This window comes from Saccopteryx leptura, chromosome 12 (genome assembly GCF_036850995.1).
Source record: "Saccopteryx leptura isolate mSacLep1 chromosome 12, mSacLep1_pri_phased_curated, whole genome shotgun sequence".
NCBI lineage: Eukaryota > Metazoa > Chordata > Mammalia > Chiroptera > Emballonuridae > Saccopteryx > Saccopteryx leptura.
In genome coordinates, this window is record NC_089514.1 from 57,047,285 (window position 1) to 57,071,102 (window position 23,818).

A 23,818-nucleotide genomic window follows, 5' to 3' on the forward strand; every position below is an offset into this window, starting at 1 on the left:
AATTCCTAACAGGAGGAAAGGTACAGAACAGCCAACCACAATAACCGCGACATTAACCTGGCCTGAAACTCCAATAAACTTGGATCTTTTCTCGCGTTGCAACTTGGCCGGAAGTGACGTGCCGCCTGGCGTTCAGGGCCGCCTCCCGGTAGAGGACAGCGGGAGGGGGAGTGTGCGGGGGCTGAGGGGCGGGGCGTGGCCGTAGCGCCGTTTCCGGTGGCTCGTCTCGCTCGCTTGCTCCAGCTGCAGCCACTCTTGCCCGTGGCTGCTTCCTCCATCCTGGTATTTTTTGGAGCCTTCATCCTGGTTCTTCCAAAGTGCCCGGACCCAAAACAGGAAGTAAGTGCGATGGAACCTTCAGGTCCCAACTGCCGCCAGGGCCGCTCCGCCCAATAAATCCTGTCCGGCCCCCTTGCTACCCGCCCGCTCCGTCGGCAAGCGCAAGCTGCCGGCCCCCGGGCACCGCGGGCGGGGTCGGAGCTGGGCCTTCGTGACGCTGAAGCTGCCGTCCCCGCACGCTCAGGCCAGGGCCACCCTCTCGGGGCCGGGCCTGTGGCGGTGGCTGGGGCTACAGAGCAGGGAACGAGCAGCCGCCGAAGCGCAGCAGCGATCCGGCGGGGGCGGAAAATGGCGGCGGCTTCGGAAGAGCTAAATGGCGCCGGGACCCCTGGGGGTGGAGTGGGCCGGGAGCTTCGGTAGAGAATTGGGCCCGGGAATGCGGGAGAGTAAGGACGCCATACTCGCTTTCTTTGGTGGTTTTCCCTTATTTTTGTTGTTGTCGTCGTTATTTTTTCGTTTTATTCTGTAGTTCACTGAAGAAGAGGTGGGTCTCGCCCCACCCATCCCGTGTGTGTGTGTGTCTGTGTGTCTGTGTGTCTGTCTCTCAGAGTCTGCTCCCGTCTTTGTGGACGCGGTCTCGCGCCGCCCGGCCCGGGCAGGGCAGCGGGGTTGCCGGCCGGACTGCCTGTCAGTCCCGGTCTCTTTAGAAGGAGGAACCGCGGGTTCGATTGCGGGAAGACTGTGTGAACCGACCAGAGAACAGGAATGCTTAAACCCCACCAAGTTCTGAGAATTTTTTAATCTCTTGTGTCCTTTCAAATAGACTTCGAGTGTCTCTTCAGGGACGTAGAAGGCTTTTAGCCGGGCCTCCGGTGTGGGTGTGAGAGAAGTGGCCAGCTGTCTTTCAGTGCACTTGAATGACAGCATGCGTTTTTATAGTTAAAATATTCGGTATAGATAGGAGTGGATGACAGTTCCGTGAAATGTAAGCCTCTTTTTCTTTTCCCTATCTGAATTTGGAAATTCAGATTTAGTGTGTCGTTTTTTTTCTAACTTGATTCATCGTTTTGTGCCTCCTTTCTGACAGGCGAGGCTTCACGTTACTACATCCGACAAAGTGTATCTTCTGTATCAATTTCTTTGTAATCAGTGCTTTAAGCTTATAATAATAATAGCATTTGGGAAGAAGTGTTTCCAGTTGGAATTTTTTTCATCTTTTGCCAATTATACCTTTGATTTTTTCAGAGAACCGATTAGGGCTTTTAATCACCAGTCCCAGTGCCCTGGCTGGTTGACTCAGTGGTAGAGCGTAGGCCTGGCGTGCAAGGGGTCCCAGATTCCCGGCCAGGGCACACAGGAGAAGCGCCCATCTGCTTCTCCACCCCTCCCCCTCTCCTTCCTCTCTGTCTCTCTCTTCCCCTCCCGCAGCCGATGGCCGGGGCGCTGGGGATGGCTCCTTGGCCTCTGACCCAGGCGCTAGAGTGGCTCTGGTCACAACAGAGCGACGCCCCCTGGTGGGCAGAGCGTCGCCCCCTGGTGGGCGTGCCGGGTGGATCCGGGTCGGGCGCATGCGGGCAGGAGTCTGACTGTCTCTCCCCGTTTCCAGCTTCGGAAAAATACAAAAAAAAATAATAATAATAAATAAATAAATAAATCTCCAGTCCAAGTAAGAAAATGTTCTTCCATTGTGTTGAAAGATTTACAAATAAAAACCTGCTTATCAGTTAAGGGATTTCATAGTTTTTCATTACTTGAGATTCTTTTTTTGAGCTGGTTTTAAATTTCAAATAATTTTGTATTATATATTTTAGTAATTTGAGTAATTGACCACCATTTTAATGTTTAAAGACTATGGTTGTAATACACCAAAAACTTAGCATAGTGATAAGGTTTTATATATTAGATTAGGTTAAAATTTAGAAATTTAGTTAAGATTTAGGAAAAAAAGTATATTTCTTAACATAAAGATTGTCAGAATTTAAAAAAAAATTAAAAACAGGCTCTCTGGCGTGAGAAGAAACTTTTCTCTATTCATAAGGGACAAAGAATTGCTTAAAACTTTCTGAAAAAGACATTACTTGTTTCATTTTTGGGAAAAAGTACATTTTATGTTTTGTGATGATTTTCTCTCATTGTTTTAATTCCTATATACTAAGTGCTTTTATTTTTTTTTTTTTTACAGGGACAGAGAGAGTCAGAGAGGGATAGATAGGGACAGACAGGAACGGAGAGAGAGATGAGAGGTGAAACTTGAGTTGTTCATTGATTGCTTTCTCATATGTGCCTTGACCATGGTCCTTCAGCAGACTGAGTGACCCCTTGCTCGAGCCAGCGACCTTGGGTTCAAGCTGGTGAGCTTTGCTCAAACGAGATGAGCCTGTGCTCTAGTTGGTGACCTCGGGTCTCGAACCTGGGTCCTCCACATCCCAGTCCTACGCTCCATCCACTGCACCACCGCCTGGTCAGTCATACTAAGTGTAAGTGCTTTTATTTGCCACCAAACAAACTATATTTTTACTATTATAGTTGATAGGCTCACCCCAAAAATGTGATTTTGGGGTCTGATCTAGTCCTGTGTGAATCGCTTAGATTGCAGTTGAGCTAGATCGTTGGAACCAAACTATTGCCTTACTTCATCAACAGTTAATCAGTCACTAAGTAACTGGGCATTGCATATTTACGTAGAACTTTAAGTCTGTACTTTGAGCAATTAGATGAATAAATATATGCTTTATAAATATTCTTTGAGTATTCGGGTTTTAGAAGTATTTTGAGGGGAAGCAATCAAAACGGTTATGGAGTTAGCATTTGAGCTTTAAAAGGAGAACATGGCTAGGAAATGGTTTACTGGTAGAGAATTATATCAAAATAAGATAGGTGTCTACTTTAGTCCTTTTTTTTTTTTTAGTTTTCACTCTTTTTTTAAGATAGAGAAAGGTTACCTCATTTCACTTCTAGGCAGCATGAGAGATAAGAATATTTATAAGATTAGTTAGATTTTATTAGTATTGAAATAAGAACAGCAAAACTAGTCCTTACCTTCCCTACATAATGCTTATCTTTCCATTCTTTTTGTCTGTCTCCAAGATCTATAGACATTTATGAATGTCATAATAAATTGTCCTGAAAATACCAGCTTGCTATTTTGAAAAGTTGCTTTTATCATGCTTCGGTAAGTACATTGGCTTTAAGTTAACACTTGTGAAGGTAAGATGATGTGAAACAAGTGACCTTATTCTTAGGGATTCAAGCCTGGCATATACATGGTAAAATATTAAGGGGGTAGGGAAGTGTTTTAAAAGTAGGTGTTGCAAAGACATCAAAACTTTAGAACAGCAATAAAATTTAAAAAGAGCTCCACTTTTTAAATATCGTATATAGAGGCTGCCTATTTAACATTGGGGCCTGTTAGCCTGCCTTTTCAAATGGAGTTTTCTTTTAATACAAAATTTTCTCTTATCACCATCACATTTAGCACTTTACTTTCCATTAAAAAATCCATAAGAAAGGATTCCCTAGTTATTCTGAGTGCTCTGCATTCTCAAATGATAGGAAGTGATCTGAGAAAGTGATGAACCTATTGCTAAGTGTGGTAACTATTTTAAAACAGTTATCAAATGTATGTGGCATTTTTTTTTTTTTGCTTTTATATAATCTATCCTTTTTACATGTTTTTCTTTTCCTTTTGTAAAGAGAATTCTTTTTTTTAAAAGATTTTATTGATTTTAGAGTGCGGGGGAGGAGGGAGAAGTATCAGCTCATAGTTGCTTCACTTTAGTTGTTCATTGATTGCTTGTCATATGTGCCTTGACCAGGCAAGCCCAGGGTTTCAAGTTGTGACCTCAATGTTCCAGGTCAACACTTTGTCCACTGTGCCACCATAGGCCAGGCTGTTTTTTTGGGTGACAGAGACAGAGAGGGACAGACAGACTGGAAGGGAGAGAGATGAGAAGCATCAATTCTTTGTTGTGGCACCTTAGTTGTTTATTGATTGCTTTTTCATATATGCCTTGACCGGGGGGGGGGGGGGGGGGCTACAGCAGAGTGAGTGACCCCTTGCTCATGCCAGTGACCTTGGGTCCAAGCTGGTGAGCTCTGCTCAAACCAGATGAGTTTGCGCTCAAGCTGGTGACCTCAAGGCTTGGAACCTGGGTCCTCCACATCCCAGTCCAACGCTCTATTCACTGTGCCACCGCCTGGTCAGGCTTAATGTTTCTTTATTGATTTTAGAGTGAGGAAGGGAGAAAGCATCAACCTGGAAAGCTGAGGTCACCAGTTCGAAACCCTAGGCTTGCCTGGTCAAGGCACATATGGGAGTTGATGCTTCCTGCTCCTCCCCCCTTCTCTCTCTCTGTTTCTGTTTCTCTCTCTCCTCTCTAAAAATGAATAAGTAAAATCTAAAAAAATAATAATAAGAGAGAGGAAGGGAGAGACAGGAACATCAATCTATTCCTGTATGTGCCCTCACCAGGGATTGAACTGGCAATCTCTTGGAACTGGCGCTTTGGAACAATACTATAACCAACAGAGCTATCTGGCCAGTGCAAGAATTCTTGTAATAGAAATCACAAATAGGTTTTGTTTTTGCTTTGATTTTGTAAAGGTAAACAATAAATTTAAATGAAAGAACCTGTTTACCAAGTCTGGTGTTTTGTTTTTTTTAAGTTTGTGGACAGATATCCCATTCTGTGGTTGGGTACCAGAAAGGAGTAGTTAGGAAAAAGTACACTGAATAGGCCTTTTTGATGATTTGGGGATTTTTTTGTTTTGTTTGAAAGGTTTTTTCTCTTCTCCTTTTTTCATCCATCATTTTGGTTATGTACAGTGTTGTGTTATCTGGCCATTCTTCTAAGCACCAAGTTGTCAAAGGTAATCTGTATTTACCTTCATGGTATGTAGCAAAATAAATGTTTATTAGGTTTATGTGCTGTCTATGAATATTTTAGTGTCTGTTGAGGAAATGCACTTAAAAGTCAACTTTAGTGTTAATCAAAGGACTATAGAGATAATTTGATGCATTTCCTTTAAAAATCTGATGCTTTTTTTATAAAGTGCTTAGTTTTGAGTGGATGAAATCTTAAATGTAGCTGGTACACATAAGCTCTTAAATCATACACTGGGTGACAAATAACATTTTGGGTTTTTAGTAAACTTACTGTCAAACCAGATTAAAATGCTTCACCTTATACTACCAAGTAGTTCTGTTTAATGATACTGTTTTCAATCATTGATAATTGAACTCAACATCTTAAGCTATTAAGGTTTATTGTAATAAACTCCATTAACATCTTTATTGACTTTTTATGGCATACAGTCCTATTTTTACTGTCCTAAAACCAAGCCATAATAAACATTAGTTAGGTACTTTAATTCAGTTTGCTTTATGTCCATTTATAGCTCTGCTTCTCAAACTTCACAAAGTATACAGAAGAGCAAATCCCTGGGGCCTGGGATCATAGTTCAAAGCCTTCAAGTATGACGTGTTTCGCATTCCTGTCTTGAATAAAATAAATATTCAAGATTTATTTTGTGGCTTTGTCTGTTTTTTTGTTTTGTTTTGTTTTTGACAACCCTCTGTAACCCTGGATGTAGGAATTTGTTATCTATTCTCTGACACTAAAACTTTCTGTTTAGCAAAGAGTTTCATTCTTCAAAATAAAAATACCTTAAAACACATTTTTTAGATTCTTTATTATACATTACTAAGGAACTCCTCTTATAAACATTTCCTACAGCCTGACCAGGCAGTGGTGCAGTGGATAGAGTATCAGACTGGGATGCGGAAGACCCAGGTTCAAGACCTCGAGGTCACCAGCTTGAGCGTGGGCCCATCTGGTTTGAGCAGAAATTCACCAGCTTGGACCCAAGGTCGCTAGCTCAAGCAAGGGGTTACTCAGTCTGCTGAAGGCCTATGGTCAAGGCACACAGGAGAAAGCAATCAATGAACAACTAAGGTGTCACAATGCGCAACGAAAAACTAATGATTGATGCTTCTCATCTCTCCGTTCCTGTCTGTCTGTCCCTCACTCTGACTCTCTCTCTGTCTCTGTAAAAAAATAAAATAAATAAAAATAAATTTAAAAAACCAAACATTTCCTACAGTATTAGTTATACACAGTGATAGGTATGATGATGGTCAGTATGGAGTTTAAAATAGCAAGACCTCAAAAATGTTTGTAATAGGTTAACGGTTAGGTAGTTAAGTGCAAAAAATGTTACAAAAGGTGTGACAGTAAGATCTTGTTATTGTAAAAATAAAAATAGATAGGTTAATACATGGATAAAAGACTTGGGAGATCATCACCAAAATGTTAAAGAGGAATATGAGTAATTTTCTGAAAAAAGACATCTGAAAATGAAATCTCACAAAAATTAGGGGATATTCTATAACTTCATATGAAACAATATGTGTCCTTACTGTCATTAGTTGAACTATGCCAGAAACTTTGCCTCTTAGCTAGTGGGTCTCAATTCTCAATCCATTCAATAAAATTCTGGTGTATGTTCTGTAACTTGCTTGATTTCCCCTTATAAAAGGATCTTATAGTAATGAACGTTTTTCACAACATGTAGTCTCATCACATCTTTCAATGTAGAATCAATTCAAAGCATCGAGGGTTTGCAAGAGTTCCCGTGCTTCTCATGATCTTCGCTGATAGAATCTACCCTTGTACTAGTACTGTGCTTGGCAACTGATACAAATTTATCTACAGAACTAGCCCCAAAACTAGGAAGAAACAACACTTTTCTTGGTTTTAGTTTTTAGTAGATATTTGTCACTTAATTGCCTAGAAAATTAGAACAATTCATGTAGATGGAGATACAGTCTAAAATAATCCTCCAAATAAAAGCTTTACATCAACACTGGAATGGAGTAGGGTGAAGGATTCATTTCTTTAATTCTGTTAACATTGCCAAAAGTTCTTTTTGTTTTGCATTAAATTGTGTCATCTTGCTCATTGGACGCTGTAAGTGAAAATTGCATTTCTCATTTATGATAAGTACTCCATTATAAATGTTTTATATCATATTTCAAGTATCTCCTTGCTTTATTAGGGCATTGTTTCTGTTTAATATAACTACCAAATGATGGAAACATGTCCAAAGTACCATTTCACCAGTTAAAATGGTTAATTTTTTTTCTCTTTTATTTCTATTAGTGTAAAAATAGTGCATGTGGTATAACTATAACTCATTACAGAGAAAGAAGGGAAGACCTAAATGGGCTGAGTGTATTTATTTATTTGTCCCAAAGAGGACAAAAAAATTGATGGTAGAATTGGAAATCTTCCTGACATATTTCCCAGATAAATCAAATGGGGAACTGGTCCATAAGATCAGCATAGTTCCATGTATAATGAATTAGAATACAAGGCACTAAAATACTCAACTTTGTATCTTAGGTCAGTTTATTCACCAACATTGCTCAGTCACTCTAATAGTTCTATCAGAATACCGATGTGCTCTTCTAAATAACATCTGTCTTGACCCTTACAGTAGCTAGAATTCTCATAAAAATACCTGTTTGTATTGCCTTTCCTACTTCCAGTTTCTCTGTCCAGTAGAGCTTCTGGCCCCACTACGCTGAAACTATTTACATTAAGGTCCTAAATGTTCTCAGTATTGCCACATCAGATAGTCACTTCTCTATCATATATATCCTAAGTAGTCCTTCTTAGCACAGAAGACTACTTGATGCTCCTTGAAAGACATGTTTGTGCCTCTTAGTTAATATCTGTTAGCTTTCATCTTATACTACAGTAGGGGTCGGGAACCTTTTTGGCTGAGAGAGCCATGAACACCACATATTTTAAAATGTAATTCTGTGAGAGCCATACAACGACCCGTGTACCTTACGCATTATCCAATAAAAATTTGGTGGTGTCCTGGAGGACAGCTGTGATTGGCTCCAGCCATCCACAACCATGAACATGAACAGTAGGAAATGAATGGATTGTAATACATGAGAATGTTTTGTTTTTAACTTTTTTTTTTTTAATTAAAAATTTGCGAGCCAGATGCAGCCATCAAAAGAGCCACATCTGGCTTGTGAACCATAGGTTTCTGACCCCTGTACTACAGGCTGATCCTTTCAGTCTTCTTTGCTTGTTTATGTACCATTTGACTTCCACCTGTTTGTTACAGAGTGCTCCAGAACTGGAATCGAGGCTTTTCCTAACCTCTCTAAGCTTATCTTCAAAAACAATTTAGATGCCATTAATTCTCATTTGTTGATCTAATTAATGCCTGTTGAATTCCAGCTTCCAACTATCAACCTGACATCTTCGTTTGGATGCCTCATATCTTTAATACTAATAGTAACAATATTTAATGAAATATATTTTTACGTGTCCCAAAACTCACTCACCTGTATAAGCCAAAAGCCTAAGAATCCTCTGGAGATAGCTCTCCTCTGAATTCAGAAAATCCTGTCAACACTGTCCCCAGATTTATATAGTAGTCTGTTCAGCCTCCTCTCCTGTCAAATCAGGTTCTATCTTAAGGACTTGGTATTAATCAGTTGGCTGGCTTGCAGTCACATACTTGCAGTGATGTCTCTTCATCTAGCTATTTAGGCAATGTGACATCTCATCATCAAGCTGCTATAGCTTTAAACTGTGGGGACATCTGTGTGTTATCTCAATTAATTTTGTGCATTTGTTAGCAAGATGTGTCCTAAAATGTTAGAAAAGCCCAAGGGCTTGTCAGGCTGTTATGCTCAACATAAAACTGGACTTACCCCAGTGCATATAAAAGTTACATTTTACTATACTGTAGTCTATTAAGTGTGCAATAGCTTCATGTCCAAAATAGTTATGCACCATAAATACTTTATTGCTAAAAAATATTAACCATCAGTCAAGCCTTCAACAAGTTATCTTTTGGCTTGTTGTGGATGGTCTTATGTTGCTGGCTGCTGACTGATCATAGTGGTTGCTGAAGGTTGGGGTAGCTGTGGCAATTTTATTTTTTATTAAGTAAGAGGTGGGGAGGCAGACTCCTAGCACCTCTACCAGGATCTGCCTATCTGGAGATTGCTCTGTTGCAAAGCAACAGAGCTATTTTAGCAACTGAGGTAAGGAGCCATCCTCAGTGCCCATAGCCAACTTGCTCCAACCAAGCCATGGCTGTAGAACAGGGAGAGGCAGAGAGCAAAGGGAGAACTGGAGAGGTAGAGAAGCAGACGGTCACTTCTCCTGTGTACCTTTACCGGGAAATGAACCTGGGACTTCACACGCTGGGGCAACACTACTGCTGAGCCAACCTGCCAAGGCCAACAATTTTTTTTTCTTTTTTTTTAATTTAGTGAGAGGAGGGGAGGCAGAGACAGGCTCCCGCATGCACCCAGACCAGGATCCATCTGGCAAGCCCACTAGGGGGCAATGCTTTGCCTATCTGTGGCCCTTGCTCTCTTGCAACCGGAGCCATATTTTAGCACCTGATGCAGAGGCCATGGAGCCATCCTCAGTGCCCGGGGCCAACTTGAGTCATCCATATGCTAGCCAAGGATCTACCACTGAGCCAACCAGCCAGGGCCCAATAATTTCTTAAGACGGGAATGGAATTTGCCACATTTGGTTGATTCATGGAAACACTTTCTTTGTAGCATGTGATACTATTGGTAACAGTTTGCCCACAGTAGGACTTTCATAACTGGAGTCTGTCAGTTCCTGTGCACTCTGCCACTGCTGCTTTATCAACTAGGTTTATATAATATTCTAAATCCTTTCGTGCATTTCAACAATCTTCACCAGTAGATTCCATTTCAGAAAACCACTTTTAATCATAAGCAACTCCTCATCCATTCAAATTTTACCTTGAGATGCAGCAATTCAGTCAAATATGTAGGTTCATGTGTAGTCACATATGCTAGTTCCATTGTCTTTTCTCCCACATTGGCAGTTACTTCCTCCTACAAGTCTTTTTAAATTTTTCAGTTACAGTTTACATTTAATTATTTGTATTAGTTTCAGGTGTACAGCATAGTGGTTAGACAATCACGTACTTTACAAGGTGATCCCCCTGATATTTCCAGTACCACCTGGCATCATACATAGTTATTAAGCTATTGGCTATATTCCTGTTCTGTATTTTACATTTCCATGACTGTTTTGTAAATACCAATCTGTACTTCTCAATCCCTTCATCTTTTCCACCCAATCCTCCAATCCCCCAATCCCCCTGCCCTGTGGCAACCATCAGTCTACTCTGTGAGTCTGTTTCTGTTTTGCTTGTTGGTTTATATTGTTCTTTAGATTCCACATATATATGAAGTCATGTAGTATTGCCTTAGCATAATACCCTCTAAGTCCATTCATGCTGTTGAAAATGGTAAGATTTTGGTCTTTTTTATTCTTGAGTAACATTTCATTGTATAAATGTGTACCACATCTTTCACTGTTTATGGGTACTTGGATCCCTGCCATTATCTTGGCTGTTGTAAAGAACACTGCAATAAACATAGGGTGCTTATATCCTTTTAAATTAGTGTTTTGGGTTTCTTTGGATCTCAGAAGTGGAATCACAGGGTGATAAGGAAGTTCCATTTTTAATTTTTTGAGCAATCTCCACACTCTGTTCCACAGTAAGATGCATCAATCTGCATTCCCACCAATGGTGCACGAGAGCTCCCTTTTCTTCACACCCTTATTGACGATAGCCAATCGGACAGGTTTGTGACAATATCATTGTAGTTTTAATTTGCATTACTTGGATGATTAGTGATGTTGAGAATCTTTTCATATGTAAATTGGCCATCTGTACTCTGGAGAAGTGTCTGTTTAGGGTCTTTACCCATTTTTTAATTGGATTTCTTGGTTTTGAATTGTGTAAATTCTTCATAAATTTTGGGTATCTTATCAGATGTATCATTGGCAAATATGTTCTCCCATTCTCCACTGAAGTCTTGAACTCCTCAAATTCATCCATGAGGTTCAGAATCAACTTTTTCTAATCCTTTGTTAATTTGATATTTTTACTTCCCATGAGTCACAAGTATTAATGGCATCTAGAATGGTGAATCCTTTCCAGGAGATTGCCAGCTGACTGCTCAGATCCATCAGAGGAGTTACAATCTATTGCAGCTATAGTCTTACAAATTGTATGTCTTAATAAAACATGAAAGTAAAAATTCTCTTTGATCCCTGAGGTGCAGAATGGATGCTGTATTATTGTTAGTAGGCATGCAAAATTTGCATCAGTCTCATAATATATCTCCCTCAGAGCTCTTGAATGACCAGGTGCATTGTCAGTGAGCAGTACATATTTTGAAAGGAATCTTTCTTGGGCAATAGGTCTCAACAGTGGACTCAAAATATTTAACATACTATGCTGTAAACTGATGTGTTGTCTTCTAGGCTTTTTTGTTCCATTTATAAAGTATATTGAGCATAATTCCTATGGGCTCTAGGATTTTCAGAATGGTAAGTGAGCACTGGCTTCAACTTAATGTCACCAGCAGTAGTCCCTAACAAGAGAGTCAGCCTGTTCTTTGAAGCCAAGCATCAACTTCTTTATAGCTATGAAAGTCCTAGATGGCATCTTCTAACTTAAGGCTGTTTCATCTACATTGAAAATAAATAGTTTAGTATAGCCACCTTCATTAATGATCTTAGCTAGAACTTCTCCATAACTTGCTGCAGCTTCTACACCAGCACTGCTGCGTCACCTCACACTTTTATGGAAATGGCTTCTTTCCTTAAACCTTGTGAACCAACTTCTGCTATCTTCAGACTTTTCTTCTGCTGCAGCTTCCTCAACTGTCTTAGTCTTTGTAGAATTGAAGAATTAGGGCCTTGCTCTGGATTAAGTTTTGGCTTAAGACAGTGCTGTGGCTGGATCTTTTATTAAGACCAGTAAAACTTCTCCATACCAGCAATAAAGATATTTCGCCTTCCTAAAAAGTTCATGTGTTCACTGGAGTAGCACTCTTTTTTTTTTTTTTTGGTTGGTTTTTTGTGACAGAGTCAGAGAGAGGGACAGATAGGGACAAAGAGACAGGAAGGGAGAGAGATGAGAAGCATCAATTCTTCGTTGTGGCACCTTAGTTGTTCATTGATTGCTTTCTCATATGTGCCTTGGCGGGAGGGGAGGCTACAGCAGACCGAGTGACCCCTTGCTTGAGCCAGCAACCTCGGGGTCTTGAACCTGATTCCTCTGCGACTCAGTCCGACGCTCTATCCACTGTGCCACCACCTAGTCAGACTGGAGTAGCACTCTTAATTTCCTTTAAGAACTTTTCATTACATTCCCAACTTGGCTAACTTTGGTACAAGGGGCCTATCTTGGCATTCAACATGCCATCCTCACTAAGTTTAACCGTTACTGGACAGCACAAGTAATTGTGCTGTTTTTTGTTTGTTTGTTTGTTTATTGGATTTTGATTTAAAATGGGAGACATGCAACTCTTCTTTCATTTGAACACTTGGAAGCCATTGTAGGGTTATTAATTGGCTTCATTTCAATATTGTAGTGTCTTGGATTAGGGAGACCCATGGAGAGGTGGAATGGCCAGTTGGTGGAGCAGTCAGAACACACATTTATTGTTTGCTCTCATAGATGGGTGCATTTGATGGTACCTCAAAACAATTACAATAGTAACATCAGAGATCACTGATTACAGATCACCATAACAAATATAATAATGAAAAGGGTTGAAATATGCAAGAATTACCAAAATGTGACATAGACATGAAATGAGCAGATATTGTTGGAAAAAATGGCACCAAATTGCTTGATTCTGGCACCACAAACCTTCAGTTGTTAAGAAAAAGGCAGTATTTCTGAAGCACAATGAAACAGTGTATACCTGTATTTATTTGGTAGGGTATTTTGGGGTCAGAGAATGCTCAAAATTTTTTCATGTAAATTAATGGTATTTGCTTTTTTTGCTTTTACATTTCAGATTACTAAAGGTTCTTTAGGGACCCTCAACTTTTGGACAGCAGGAGTAACCACAGTTCTTTCGTCCAGCTATTTCATACTTGTTCCTTGTACTACTTTCTCACCGTGTCTTCTCTAATGCACTTTTATTTTTTCCTCAAAGTTTTAGTTTAACTTGGGTCCCAAGATGACATTCATTAAATGCTAACCCAGTAACTATTTTGCACCTATCAAACAAGTAATTGTGCTGTTTTTTGTTTGTTTATTGAGTTTACATCTTAATAGTTGAGATGTAAATTTGTGCAACCTTTCTGGACAGTAGATTGTAATATGACACATTTTTTATGTAGTATAAGTTTTAAATACAGAAAACTTCAGTGAAATAACTATATTGGTTTCCTTCACACTTTTCAATGTGAATGAACTCTAAAAATTAGGATATAAAATTGCTTATTAACTATAGTGTCTCACACCCACAACACCAAAGACAGTGAACTCTGGTTTTGGGAAGTTTATAGGTTATTTTTATTTTTAACATTTCTCCATTTTCTGCAGTAGATAATGCAAATAAGCTTTTAAAAAATGTTAGTGGATTCAGAAATAACATGAGATACAATAGCTGACTGAAGGTTTCTCTAGCAAGATCTGTACCTCATCACTGCAGACTTACTATGCACAGCAGTTCTCAAATATAACCTTCCTGGAGAGGAGTTACTAGAATACTGCAAAAATTGGAATTTTAATTCTTAGTTTTGGCTGGGAAAAAAACCCTTTGAACCTTAAATCCTACTGTGCTTTTGAACTTTTGGTTGAGCCTTTGGGATAAAGATGAGAAGCCTATGGAAAGAAATCTTTAAACAATTATTTCAGCTTTTGTAAGTTTCACATTGCATTCAGAAGTTTGCTGGTAATTTACCTTTTCTAGCCTTTTCTAGCCTGATTATTACCCCCCCCCCCCCAGGCAGGGTATTCACCGATACAAGATATATATATATATATAATTTTTTTTTTGTATTTTTCCTAAGGGAGAAGTGGGGGATGGGGGGAAGCAGATGGACGGACTCCTGCATGCGCTTGACCAGGATCCACCCAGCATGCCCTCCAGGGGTGATGCTCGACCCCTCTGGGCCTTTGCTCCTCTGCAATTGTAGCCATTCTAGCGCCTGAGGCAGAGGCCATGGAGCCATCCTCAGCGCCCGGGCCATCTTTGCTCCAATGAGCCTTGGCTGCAGGAGGGGAAAAGAGAGATGGGGAGGGAGGGGTGGAGAAGCAGATGGGCGCTTCTCCTGTGTGCCCTGACTGGGAATTGAACCTGGGACTACCACACGCTAGGCCAACGCTCTACCACTGAGCCAACCAGCCAGGGCCACGATGTTTTGTTTTGTGTGTGACAGAGACAGAGAGGGTCAACGAGAGGGACAGATAAGGACAGACAGGAAGGGAGAGAGATGAGAATCGGCAGTTCTTCGTTGCAGCACTTTAGTTGTTCATTGATTGTTTTCTCATATATGCTTTGATTGGGGGACTCCAGCAGAGCAAGTGACCCCTTGCTCTAGCCAGCAACCTTGGGTCCAAGCTGGTGAGCTTTGCTCAAACCAGATGAGCCTGCGCTCAAGCTGGAGACCTCGGCGTCTTGAACCCGGATCCTCCGCATCCCAGTCCAACACTCTATCCACTGTGCTACCACCTGATCAAGCAGCCAGGATGTATTTTTAATGCTGTAAGATGATGAAGTGGTGGTATGTAAAGAGCATTGTTAATTTTTTAAAAGACTTTTTGTGAGAGTTTATTTAAGCCAAATGGATGACCTGCCAGGAGTAGGAGCTCAGATGTTCCCCAGTGTTAATTATAAAGAAAAGATACTGATAATATTTATGGCTGATGTACTCTGTGGGTCATATTACATGTACCTAGGTCTATATAGTTCATTGACCATTTTTTTCCAAGAATATTTGGCAGCCTGATGAGAGACAGTGGATTGAGAAACAGCTTTTGAATTAACTTAGCAGGTGTTGGGATCTCATCATTTCTGCCCTTCACTGGGAATACTTTTAGAGGCTGATTTCCTAAAAGTCTACCTAAGAATTCTGGTTTTGTTACTGTTCTAGTTGACACAGCACAGGGCAGAGTGTCATCAGCATACTGCTAACACACATGTACTTATGAGCCTTATTGTGTAATGCGTTTTCTTTGCAGCAGTAGGAGCATGGGGGAGAAACAATCTGGATAACATGAAAGTGATGCTGGCGGCTCAGGAAAGGAGACTTGCTTCTGTGGGAAGGGATATAGCTGTTCCATCTGTTTTCTAGGTAAGCCTGCCTTTGTTCCAAGGACATCACCTCATGATTTGCAAATTTTAATTATAACTAGATCATGATTTCCATTTATCTTTAATTTGAGAATACATCTTTATCATTATAAAATGAATGATGTCTTTGTAAAACAGTAATTTGTATATTAAAACTTTTGTGAATTATTGGATCTTCATGCAAATTTAAGTATATTCTAAGTTTTCCTACCTAGGGAAAATGCATTTGTATAAATGGTAACTATATAAACACTAATATCTTGTGTATAGTAATCTAATAAATAATGAGTGATTAATACACATCAAGGCTTATGTCCTCTGTATTATTATGGTAATTGGTAAAAAGTATGTGGACAAGACCAAACTGAGTGTTGAGGCAGCATTGAACATTATAAGGTAAGCTTGAAGACTTAACCAGGCCATTGATTATAATTCAACAAAATTCCCACTGTCAGTCATTACTACTATATTCTAAGACTAAATATTCAGTCTGTCTGAACATAAGGAAAATATTATATGTGTAAAATGGCAGTTTAAACAAAAAGAAGGCCTAGCTCCATCTTTATTAGAAAAGCAATTTTGTCGGTGATGGATATATGCACTTGTTAAAAAAAAAAAAAAAACTAAGAGGAATTATTTAGTATTTGTACTTGTCAGATAATATCAGAGTTTAGATACTTGTAGAGAGAAGTAATTCTTAGATTAAGATAAAAGTTTTGATGAATCTTCTAAATAATCAGTAGTTAAACATTTAAATATATCACAAAGCTGCCAATAAACAATTACTAAAAAGTGGTGAGACGTGCTGACATGACAACTTTCATTGTGTGGTAAAAACAAATCTTCAAAAAGTGACTGCTATAGGTTTTTAGCTTATTTTAGCAGACAATTCTTATAGATTATTATATGTATATCTAATTCTAAATAATGGGTATAAACTTTTGAAAAACTGTTTGAAACCTGAACAGTTATTACAATATCATATTAAAGACCATTGTAGGCAGATGAAAATTGTGGGGTTTTGCTAGGGGAGGTGGGGGAAATTAGAAGGATACTTTATGTTCATGTTTGTAAATAAATTTTTTAATTTTTTTTTGGTATTTTTCCGAAGTTGGAAACTGGGAGGCAGTCAGACAGACTCCTGCATGCACCCGACTGGGATCCACCCGGCACGCCCACCAGGGGGCGATGCTCTGCCCATCTTGGGGTGTCTCTCTGCCGCAATCAGAGCCATTCTAGAGCCTGAGGCCGAAGCCATAGAGCCATCCTCAGCACCTGGGCAAACTTTGCTCCAATGGAGCCTTGGCTGTGGGAGGGGAAGAGAGAGACAGAGAGGAAGGAGAGTGGGAGGGGTGGAGAAGCAGATGGGCGCTTCTCCTGTGTGCCCTGGCTGGGAATCGAACCCGGGACTCCTGCACGCCAGGCTGATGCACTACCACTGAGCCAACGGCCAGGGCCTATAAATAATTTTTAAAACCTAATCTGAAATCTGTTCTTGTACAGATTTGAGTATGAGCACAGTTGAAGAAGATTCTGACACAGTGACAGTAGAGACTGTGAATTCGGTAACTTTGACTCGGGACACAGAAGGGAACCTCATTCTTCACTGCCCTCAGAATGGTAGGAAAACTTGGCAAACAGAACTGTGAATAATTTTGGATTTCTTGATTTTTATGTCACCTTTGATCTCTATTATCCAGATAGACAGCTTAGGCTAGGACTATAGAAAAGGAAGTTATCTCTTAGGATCATAAATTAATCTTTAAATGGATTTTTTTTTAAATTTATTTTAGAGAGAGGAAGGGGTAGAGAGAGAGAGAAACAGAAACATTGATTTGTTGTTCCACCTATTTGTTGGTTGATTCTTACATGTGCCTTGACCTGGGATTGAACCTGCAATCTTGGCTTATCGAGAGGACACTCTAACCAACTGAGCTTTCTGGTCAGGGCTCATGAATTTATCTTAATTTATATTTTTATTTCTATATTTTTAAAAATATACTTTGGTATATTTAAATTTACCATAAATTTTAATCTCATATGAGTAGCTATTTATAAGTAACATCTGTTGAGTATTCTAAGGTGATATTGGATTAACTATGATACAGTTCCTCAACAGAGTATATGTAGTGCATCAGAAAATGTAGAGGTAGTAATGCCAATATGTATCAATGAACAGTTGTTGGGGTTTTGTTTTTTTTGTGTTTTTTTCTGTTTTTGTTTTTGTTTTTTTGCTAGAACCTGAGTTAGAGGATTTTATATGACTCTGAATAAGATTTAGTATGATCAGGTAATGAATTAAGATTCAGCAGCCTTGGGGCTTATGATTTTATTTCTCTATTCTTTATAATTTATTGTTTATTTTGCTTTAAGTTCACCTTTGCTCAACCTAGGTTTTTGTCTTCTCTTTTCACTCCATACTTAGTCCCTAGGTTATTTCATTCAGATTTGTGTTCTTTTCTAATCTCCCATATTCATTCCATCATGAAGATTTGTTGATAGAATTATGTTTCTTGAATCACTTCCTTCCTCTCTGTCTCAGGTGCCCCTTTCTTAGTTCAGTTTCTCACCTGGGTATCTCTAGTAGCCTTTTAACCAGTCTGCCACGCCTACTTCTTTCACACTGTGAAGACGTTGGTCATGATACTAAACAGTGTAGGAAGTGTAAAGCTTACCGTAGTTTATAGAATATAATTCAGGTTCTTTAATTTGGCACATAGATCTCCCATCATCTCAGCCTTCCTTCCAGACTCACTTCCTGCTACATTTCATGTATTTTGATGTGCCAGCGGTTCACGACTGTTTTTACCTTCCTAATATTCCTTATTACTCTACTGCTGATAATAATAATTTTTCTCTGGCTGTTTCTCTTTCACGTGGAAGACCTCTTCAGGGAACCTTCCTTCATCTTTGGTCTAAACTAAATGTCTTTCCTCTCTGCTCGTATAACAGCCTCTTTATTCTACCTTCATAGCTCTTTTGAAATTGCTAGCACTATGTTGAAATTGTTTGCTTAGTCATCTCCACTACACTGTGAGCTCCTTGACAGTCAGTGTATCACTTCTTGTTCTTTTCCCAGTACTTAGCACATAGTAGGCACTCAGTAAATATTTGTGAGTGAATTAAATAACAAGTCCTTATCTTTACATGGGAAATATTTGGAAAGCCAGATAGTTGATAGCACAAAAGTGTAATGTTCAAGAAATGGCACCTTATTATAGTTCTTGTCAGAAGAGTAGGAACTGAGGTACCGCACTAGACATACAGAAGGCAATATTGTTTGTAGTATCACTTGTACAGCTGGGTTTAATTAAGTGAGCAAATTGGTAAGACAGCTGTTTACAGCCATTTCTTTAAGATTTTGTGTTTTTCTTGTTTTGAAGGTTTTGAGATTTTTGTTTGTTTTTGTTTTGTTTCATCAGAAGCTGATGAAATAGACTCAGAAGATAGTACTGAACCTCCGCATAAAAGACTTTGTCTGTCTTCTGAGGATGATCAGAGTGTTGATGAGTCTACTCCTTGCATATCAGTTGTTGCGCTTCCACGTAAGTCACTGTGCATTATTAAGAGCAGAGTTTCCTTTTAAAATCAAATTTTAGCTTGCAGGAGATTTAATTGGCATTTGAAGGTATACTTAAACCCATTATTTTTCTCTTTATTTCATAAAAAAACCCTCCTTTTAACTAAGGCTTAGTGTTTATATATGTGCCAGGTGTGTTCTAAATGCTTTTACATATATTGTCTAATCATCTCAACCTTTTTATTATTACCCCCTCACCCCTGTCCAGTAGTCTTTTTAAACATTTTTTTTCCTGATCAGTCTCCCCCCCATGAAATTTTAATATCATGGATATGCCTTTTTTTTTTTTTTTTTTTTTGTATTTTTCCGAAGCTGGAAACAGGGAGGCAGTAAGACAGACTCCTGCATGCGCCTGACTGGGATCCACCCGGCACGCCCACCAGGGGGCGACGCTCCGCCCATCTTGGGGCGTCGCTCTGCTGCAATCAGAGCCATTCTAGCCGCCAAGGCAGAGGCCACAGAGCCATCCTCAGCGCCCGGGCAAACTTTGCTCCAATGGAGCCTTGGCTGCGGGAGGGGAAGAGAGAGACAGAGAGGAAGGAGAGGGGGAGGGGTGGAGAAGCAGATGGGTGCTTCTCCTGTGTGCCCTGGCCGGGAATCGAACCCAGGACTCCTGCACACCAGGCCGATGCTCTACCACTGAGCCAACCGGCCAGGGTCAATATGCTTTTTTTTAATATTTAATGTACTACCTGTATGTTCTTGCTTTGTTTAATAAAAATAGGATTTTTCACACACAACCCACAAGAAGCATATTCACTTTAAAGCATGCTCTAGAGTAGGGATATTACCCCAATTTTATAAATGATGAAACTAAGGCAGAGAGAGGTATAATAACTAAGGTCACACCTAGTCATTCTGGTTCTTGTAATTCATACTCATAATCCCAATGCTATACTGCCTCTTCATATGGTAAATAACTAAGTGGAAGTTAGATAGGAGTCTAATTAATTAGTTTATTTTCACTAAGAAAGTTTTTACCGTGTTCATATTCGAAGATTATTTAGAATAGACTGGATTCTAAGGAGGTGTAGTATTTCAGGTAGAATACTGTTGGTAAAAGTCTACAACACAACAACTGTAATGTTATACTCCATTTCTCATTTATTTCACATACAGGGACTCTTACTGACTGTGGTGCCCCACACCGTTGCAGCAGGAGTCTTAGTCCATGGCAGTGGGTTGGGGTGCAAGGCTCTTAGAGGCACTCTGCATAAAGGAGAGTCTTGCCATATCAGAGAACTTTCATTTTGCACTGATCATCAAGCCAAATCACCATCCAGTGGAAAAAAACTGAGACTAGGCTTTCATTGTGGAAAACTGTGTTTTCACAAGTAGATTTAGAGTTTGAACTCTGTATTTAGAGTTCAATACTTATTAAATTAACAGAAAAGAAAGCCTTTAGTATCAGTTTACTGTGAGACTTTATTGAAAGACAGTGTTGATAATCATATTGGTAATATTGCTTCCAGTTGTGACTCTACAAACAATCTATTTCTAATTAAATGAACTTTCCTTCTAATGATGATTCATATAATTTTTTAAACTCTCTCCTAATTTGACTATCATTATGTTGTGATTCAGTTTTAAAACTTGATTGGCCTATCTGTACAGGTACAATCCTATATAGACATTTTCTAAGCTACAATTATTTTTTATTCAGCTATAATTGATCTGTAACATGTTAGTTCCAAGTGTACAACATGATTTGGTACATTTATATATTATGAAATTATCACCACAGTAAGTCTAGTTAACATCCATCACCACACATAGTTATGAATTTTTTCTTATATGATAACTTAATATATAGTCTCTCAACAACTTTCAAGAAAACAGTATTGGTAACTATAGTCACCATGTGCCGGGGTCCAGCCCCAGGGGGGATCCAGGGGTCCCACAGGAGGAGACGGCGTCGGCGAAATCTAGTGAGAGAGCCGAATTCTTTTCTTTCTCTTTATTCTCTGGTTAGCATTTACTGCCAGGCATCTCTGCCAATGGCTGGTCTAACTTTACTTTTTATGCACACACACTAAGTTACAATCACATGGTATTTTGAATACATCATTGTTTTAGTTTCACTATGGTTACATATTTCCAGATAACAGTTAATTCATATCTATAAGCTACAAATCAGGTGGTAAGTCATTCAAAGTACAGTTAACAATAACTTGAATAGCAATAACAATATTGGTACAAACTTCTAAAAGATTAGTACTAATTAATAACTATTTTACTGTTGTGAGTCAAGGGCGCAGAGAGAGATAGCAGACGAAATCATCAAGGACTAGCAAAGGACCACCGCTTGCTCAGGCAAATAGCCTTGAGTTCATGTAGTGTCCTAATTCTTTTTTCATAAGACTACAAAAGGCTTGCTATTTAAGAAACTAACATAGCATTAAGAGTAACTTTTACTTAAAGATACATAGAGTGCACCTGCAAGATAGCTAGTAGCAACATAATATCAGAAGGCATTAATTGCTATTGCTGCTATGAATCCTACCACATTCCTCTCCTTATTCTTGGAAAATACAAAAATCTCATGAGAATGTTTTACTGAGAAAAGCCCAGCAACTGCCTTCAGTGACAAAACAAGTCTTTTAACAAAACATTCTTTACTAGCCAACTGCACTCCTATCCAAGGCCATGCAACAGGCTACTCTACTACACCTTACCTAAGATTCTAATGTCTAGTTAAACTTTATTCATTTACTATATTCATACACTAGTTAAGTTCTAACTTTATTCTTTCTAATATGATTAATAAGAAGAAATTCTCCTACAAACTTAACCCTTTATGAGGGATATCATGGCCAGCCTCTTATGTTTATGAGCCCAGTTCAAGGGGCTTACAGGCTTCTCTGTGGAACTTACACCTTCTGTCTCATTTTCAAAGAAATTACTACAAATCTACAGGGAAAGCATGGTACTATTATCCCTGTGCTACAAATAATAGCACACACCCAGAAAAGGGGGGATATAAGGCCAGATTAATTCAAAAGGTCAAAGGGGGAAGTATCATTGTGCCTTTCCTTTGCGGTGACTTTGTCACCCCACAGCCATTGGTCTTCACTGCAGTGACTTTGTCAATAAGCAGTTTTTGATCTTCTTCTGCTGTGACTTTATCAGCCAGCATTTGTGGGTCTTCTCCTGCTGTGACCTTGTCAGCCAGCAGTCGTTGATCAGCTCCCGACAACCATGCTGTATATTATTACATCCTCAGGACTTATTCATTAAGCCAGAATTTTTTTTTTTTAAGCCAGAATTTTTGAGTGATTATTTTGAATGGTTCATTCATTTTATTAAAGGACAGTACCTTGATCATGATTATAGGTTTAAGGTATACTTGATATTTTGTTCTTTTTCGTGATGTTACTCTGAATTCTTTACACCCTCATTCACATAACTGGCTAAGATACGTAATATGGCTGTACTGACATAAAACTACATGAGCTGCTTGATGGGTAATAGTGTATCATATGTGGAGGGCATTCTGGAGCCTAATATTTACAATAAGACTGAATTCATGAAAAGCAGGCTTGAAGTACTGATATATTCTCTGGATTTGTAAAAAGTATGCTGATAAAATCAACTTAGGAAAGTTTCTACATTTTAAAAAAGTCCCATAAAAGCATGAAGTCCTATATCTGTCACTGTCATCTGGGACTGATTGAATGGCCAAGTCATTTGCTGGACTTTGAGGAGGCAAATTTTTTTTTTTTTTCCCAAAGTTGGAAACTGGGAGGCAGTCAGACTCCCGCATGCGCCCGACCGGGATCCACCCGGCATGCCCACCAGGGGGCGATGCTCTGACCATCTTGGGGCGTCGCTCTGCCGCAATCAGAGCCATTCTAGCGCCTGAGGCAGAGGCCACAGAGCCATCCTCAGCGCCCAGGCAAACTTTGCTCCAATGGAGCCTTGGCTGCGGGAGGGGGAGAGAGAGACAGAGAGGAAGGAGAGGGGGAGGGGTGGAGAAGCAGATGGGCGCTTCTCCTGTGTGCCCTGGCCGGGAATCGAACCCAGGACTCCTGCACGCCAGGCCGATGCTCTACCACTGAGCAAACCGGCCAGGGCCGAGGAGGCAAATATTTTTTAATATTTAACTTCAAATTTACTTTTAATATTCAGATTTTATTTACATGCTTTATAAAACTGATAACATTTATTTGTCTGAGCCTTATAAGTCTCTCAACTCACATGGTAATCAGTCCAGATCACCCACTGATCCCTTGTTTTAGCAGTCACCTGCCACCACATTCACTCCATTTCCTATTCATAGTTATAACCCTTGGTGATTACTCATTTAAATGATTGTTGCAATACCTTAGCCTCTTATTCCTTTTGTCCTTCATACTGTCTTATCACTACTGTTACCACTTTTGCTATTTCCTATTAACTGGAGTCCGTTTGATTTCTATTTCAAATTTTGTTTTCCTTCCACTGCTTCCCATGTTTCCAGCTTACTTGCTCTTAATACTCTTATTAAAAACTCTTGTGATCCTTTGCTCCCTAGCACTCATTGATCTTACCACTTATTCTTTGTTCCTTCTCCACTTTGTATACTGTTTCCTCCTTATCTAGTTTCAGTTTTATGGTTATCATTGAATTTACCATCAAGTCCTTTTTTCCTTCCCTCACTTCTTTGTTCTTTGGTAAAACTATAACCTAGGTTAAATCTCTCTGCCTATTTATGTCTATGTCTGATAGAAAAGTAGCACAAGCAAACTGACTGGTCTCACTTTAAACTGATAATCATTAACTTGAAATGA

General features: G+C 39.4%; 1 protein-coding gene across 4 annotated transcripts in view; it reads left to right on the plus strand.

Moving 5' to 3' along the window:
- Positions 1 to 200: 200 nt before the first annotated feature.
- DMTF1 (cyclin D binding myb like transcription factor 1) overlaps positions 201 to 23,818 on the plus strand; it is a 55,183-nt gene continuing 31,565 nt past the window's right edge. The window contains exons 1-4 of one of the 4 annotated variants that reach the window (XM_066353807.1): positions 201 to 339; positions 15,358 to 15,470; positions 16,973 to 17,089; positions 18,892 to 19,014. In XM_066353807.1, the coding sequence (XP_066209904.1) occupies positions 16,981 to 17,089; positions 18,892 to 19,014 (232 nt within the window). In that variant the 5' untranslated portion in view covers positions 201 to 339; positions 15,358 to 15,470; positions 16,973 to 16,980. Of the gene's footprint in view, positions 340 to 407; positions 726 to 15,357; positions 15,471 to 16,972; positions 17,090 to 18,891; positions 19,015 to 23,818 lie in introns of those variants that run through there. The other 3 variants (XM_066353808.1, XM_066353809.1, XM_066353810.1) reach the window with 3 other exon arrangements.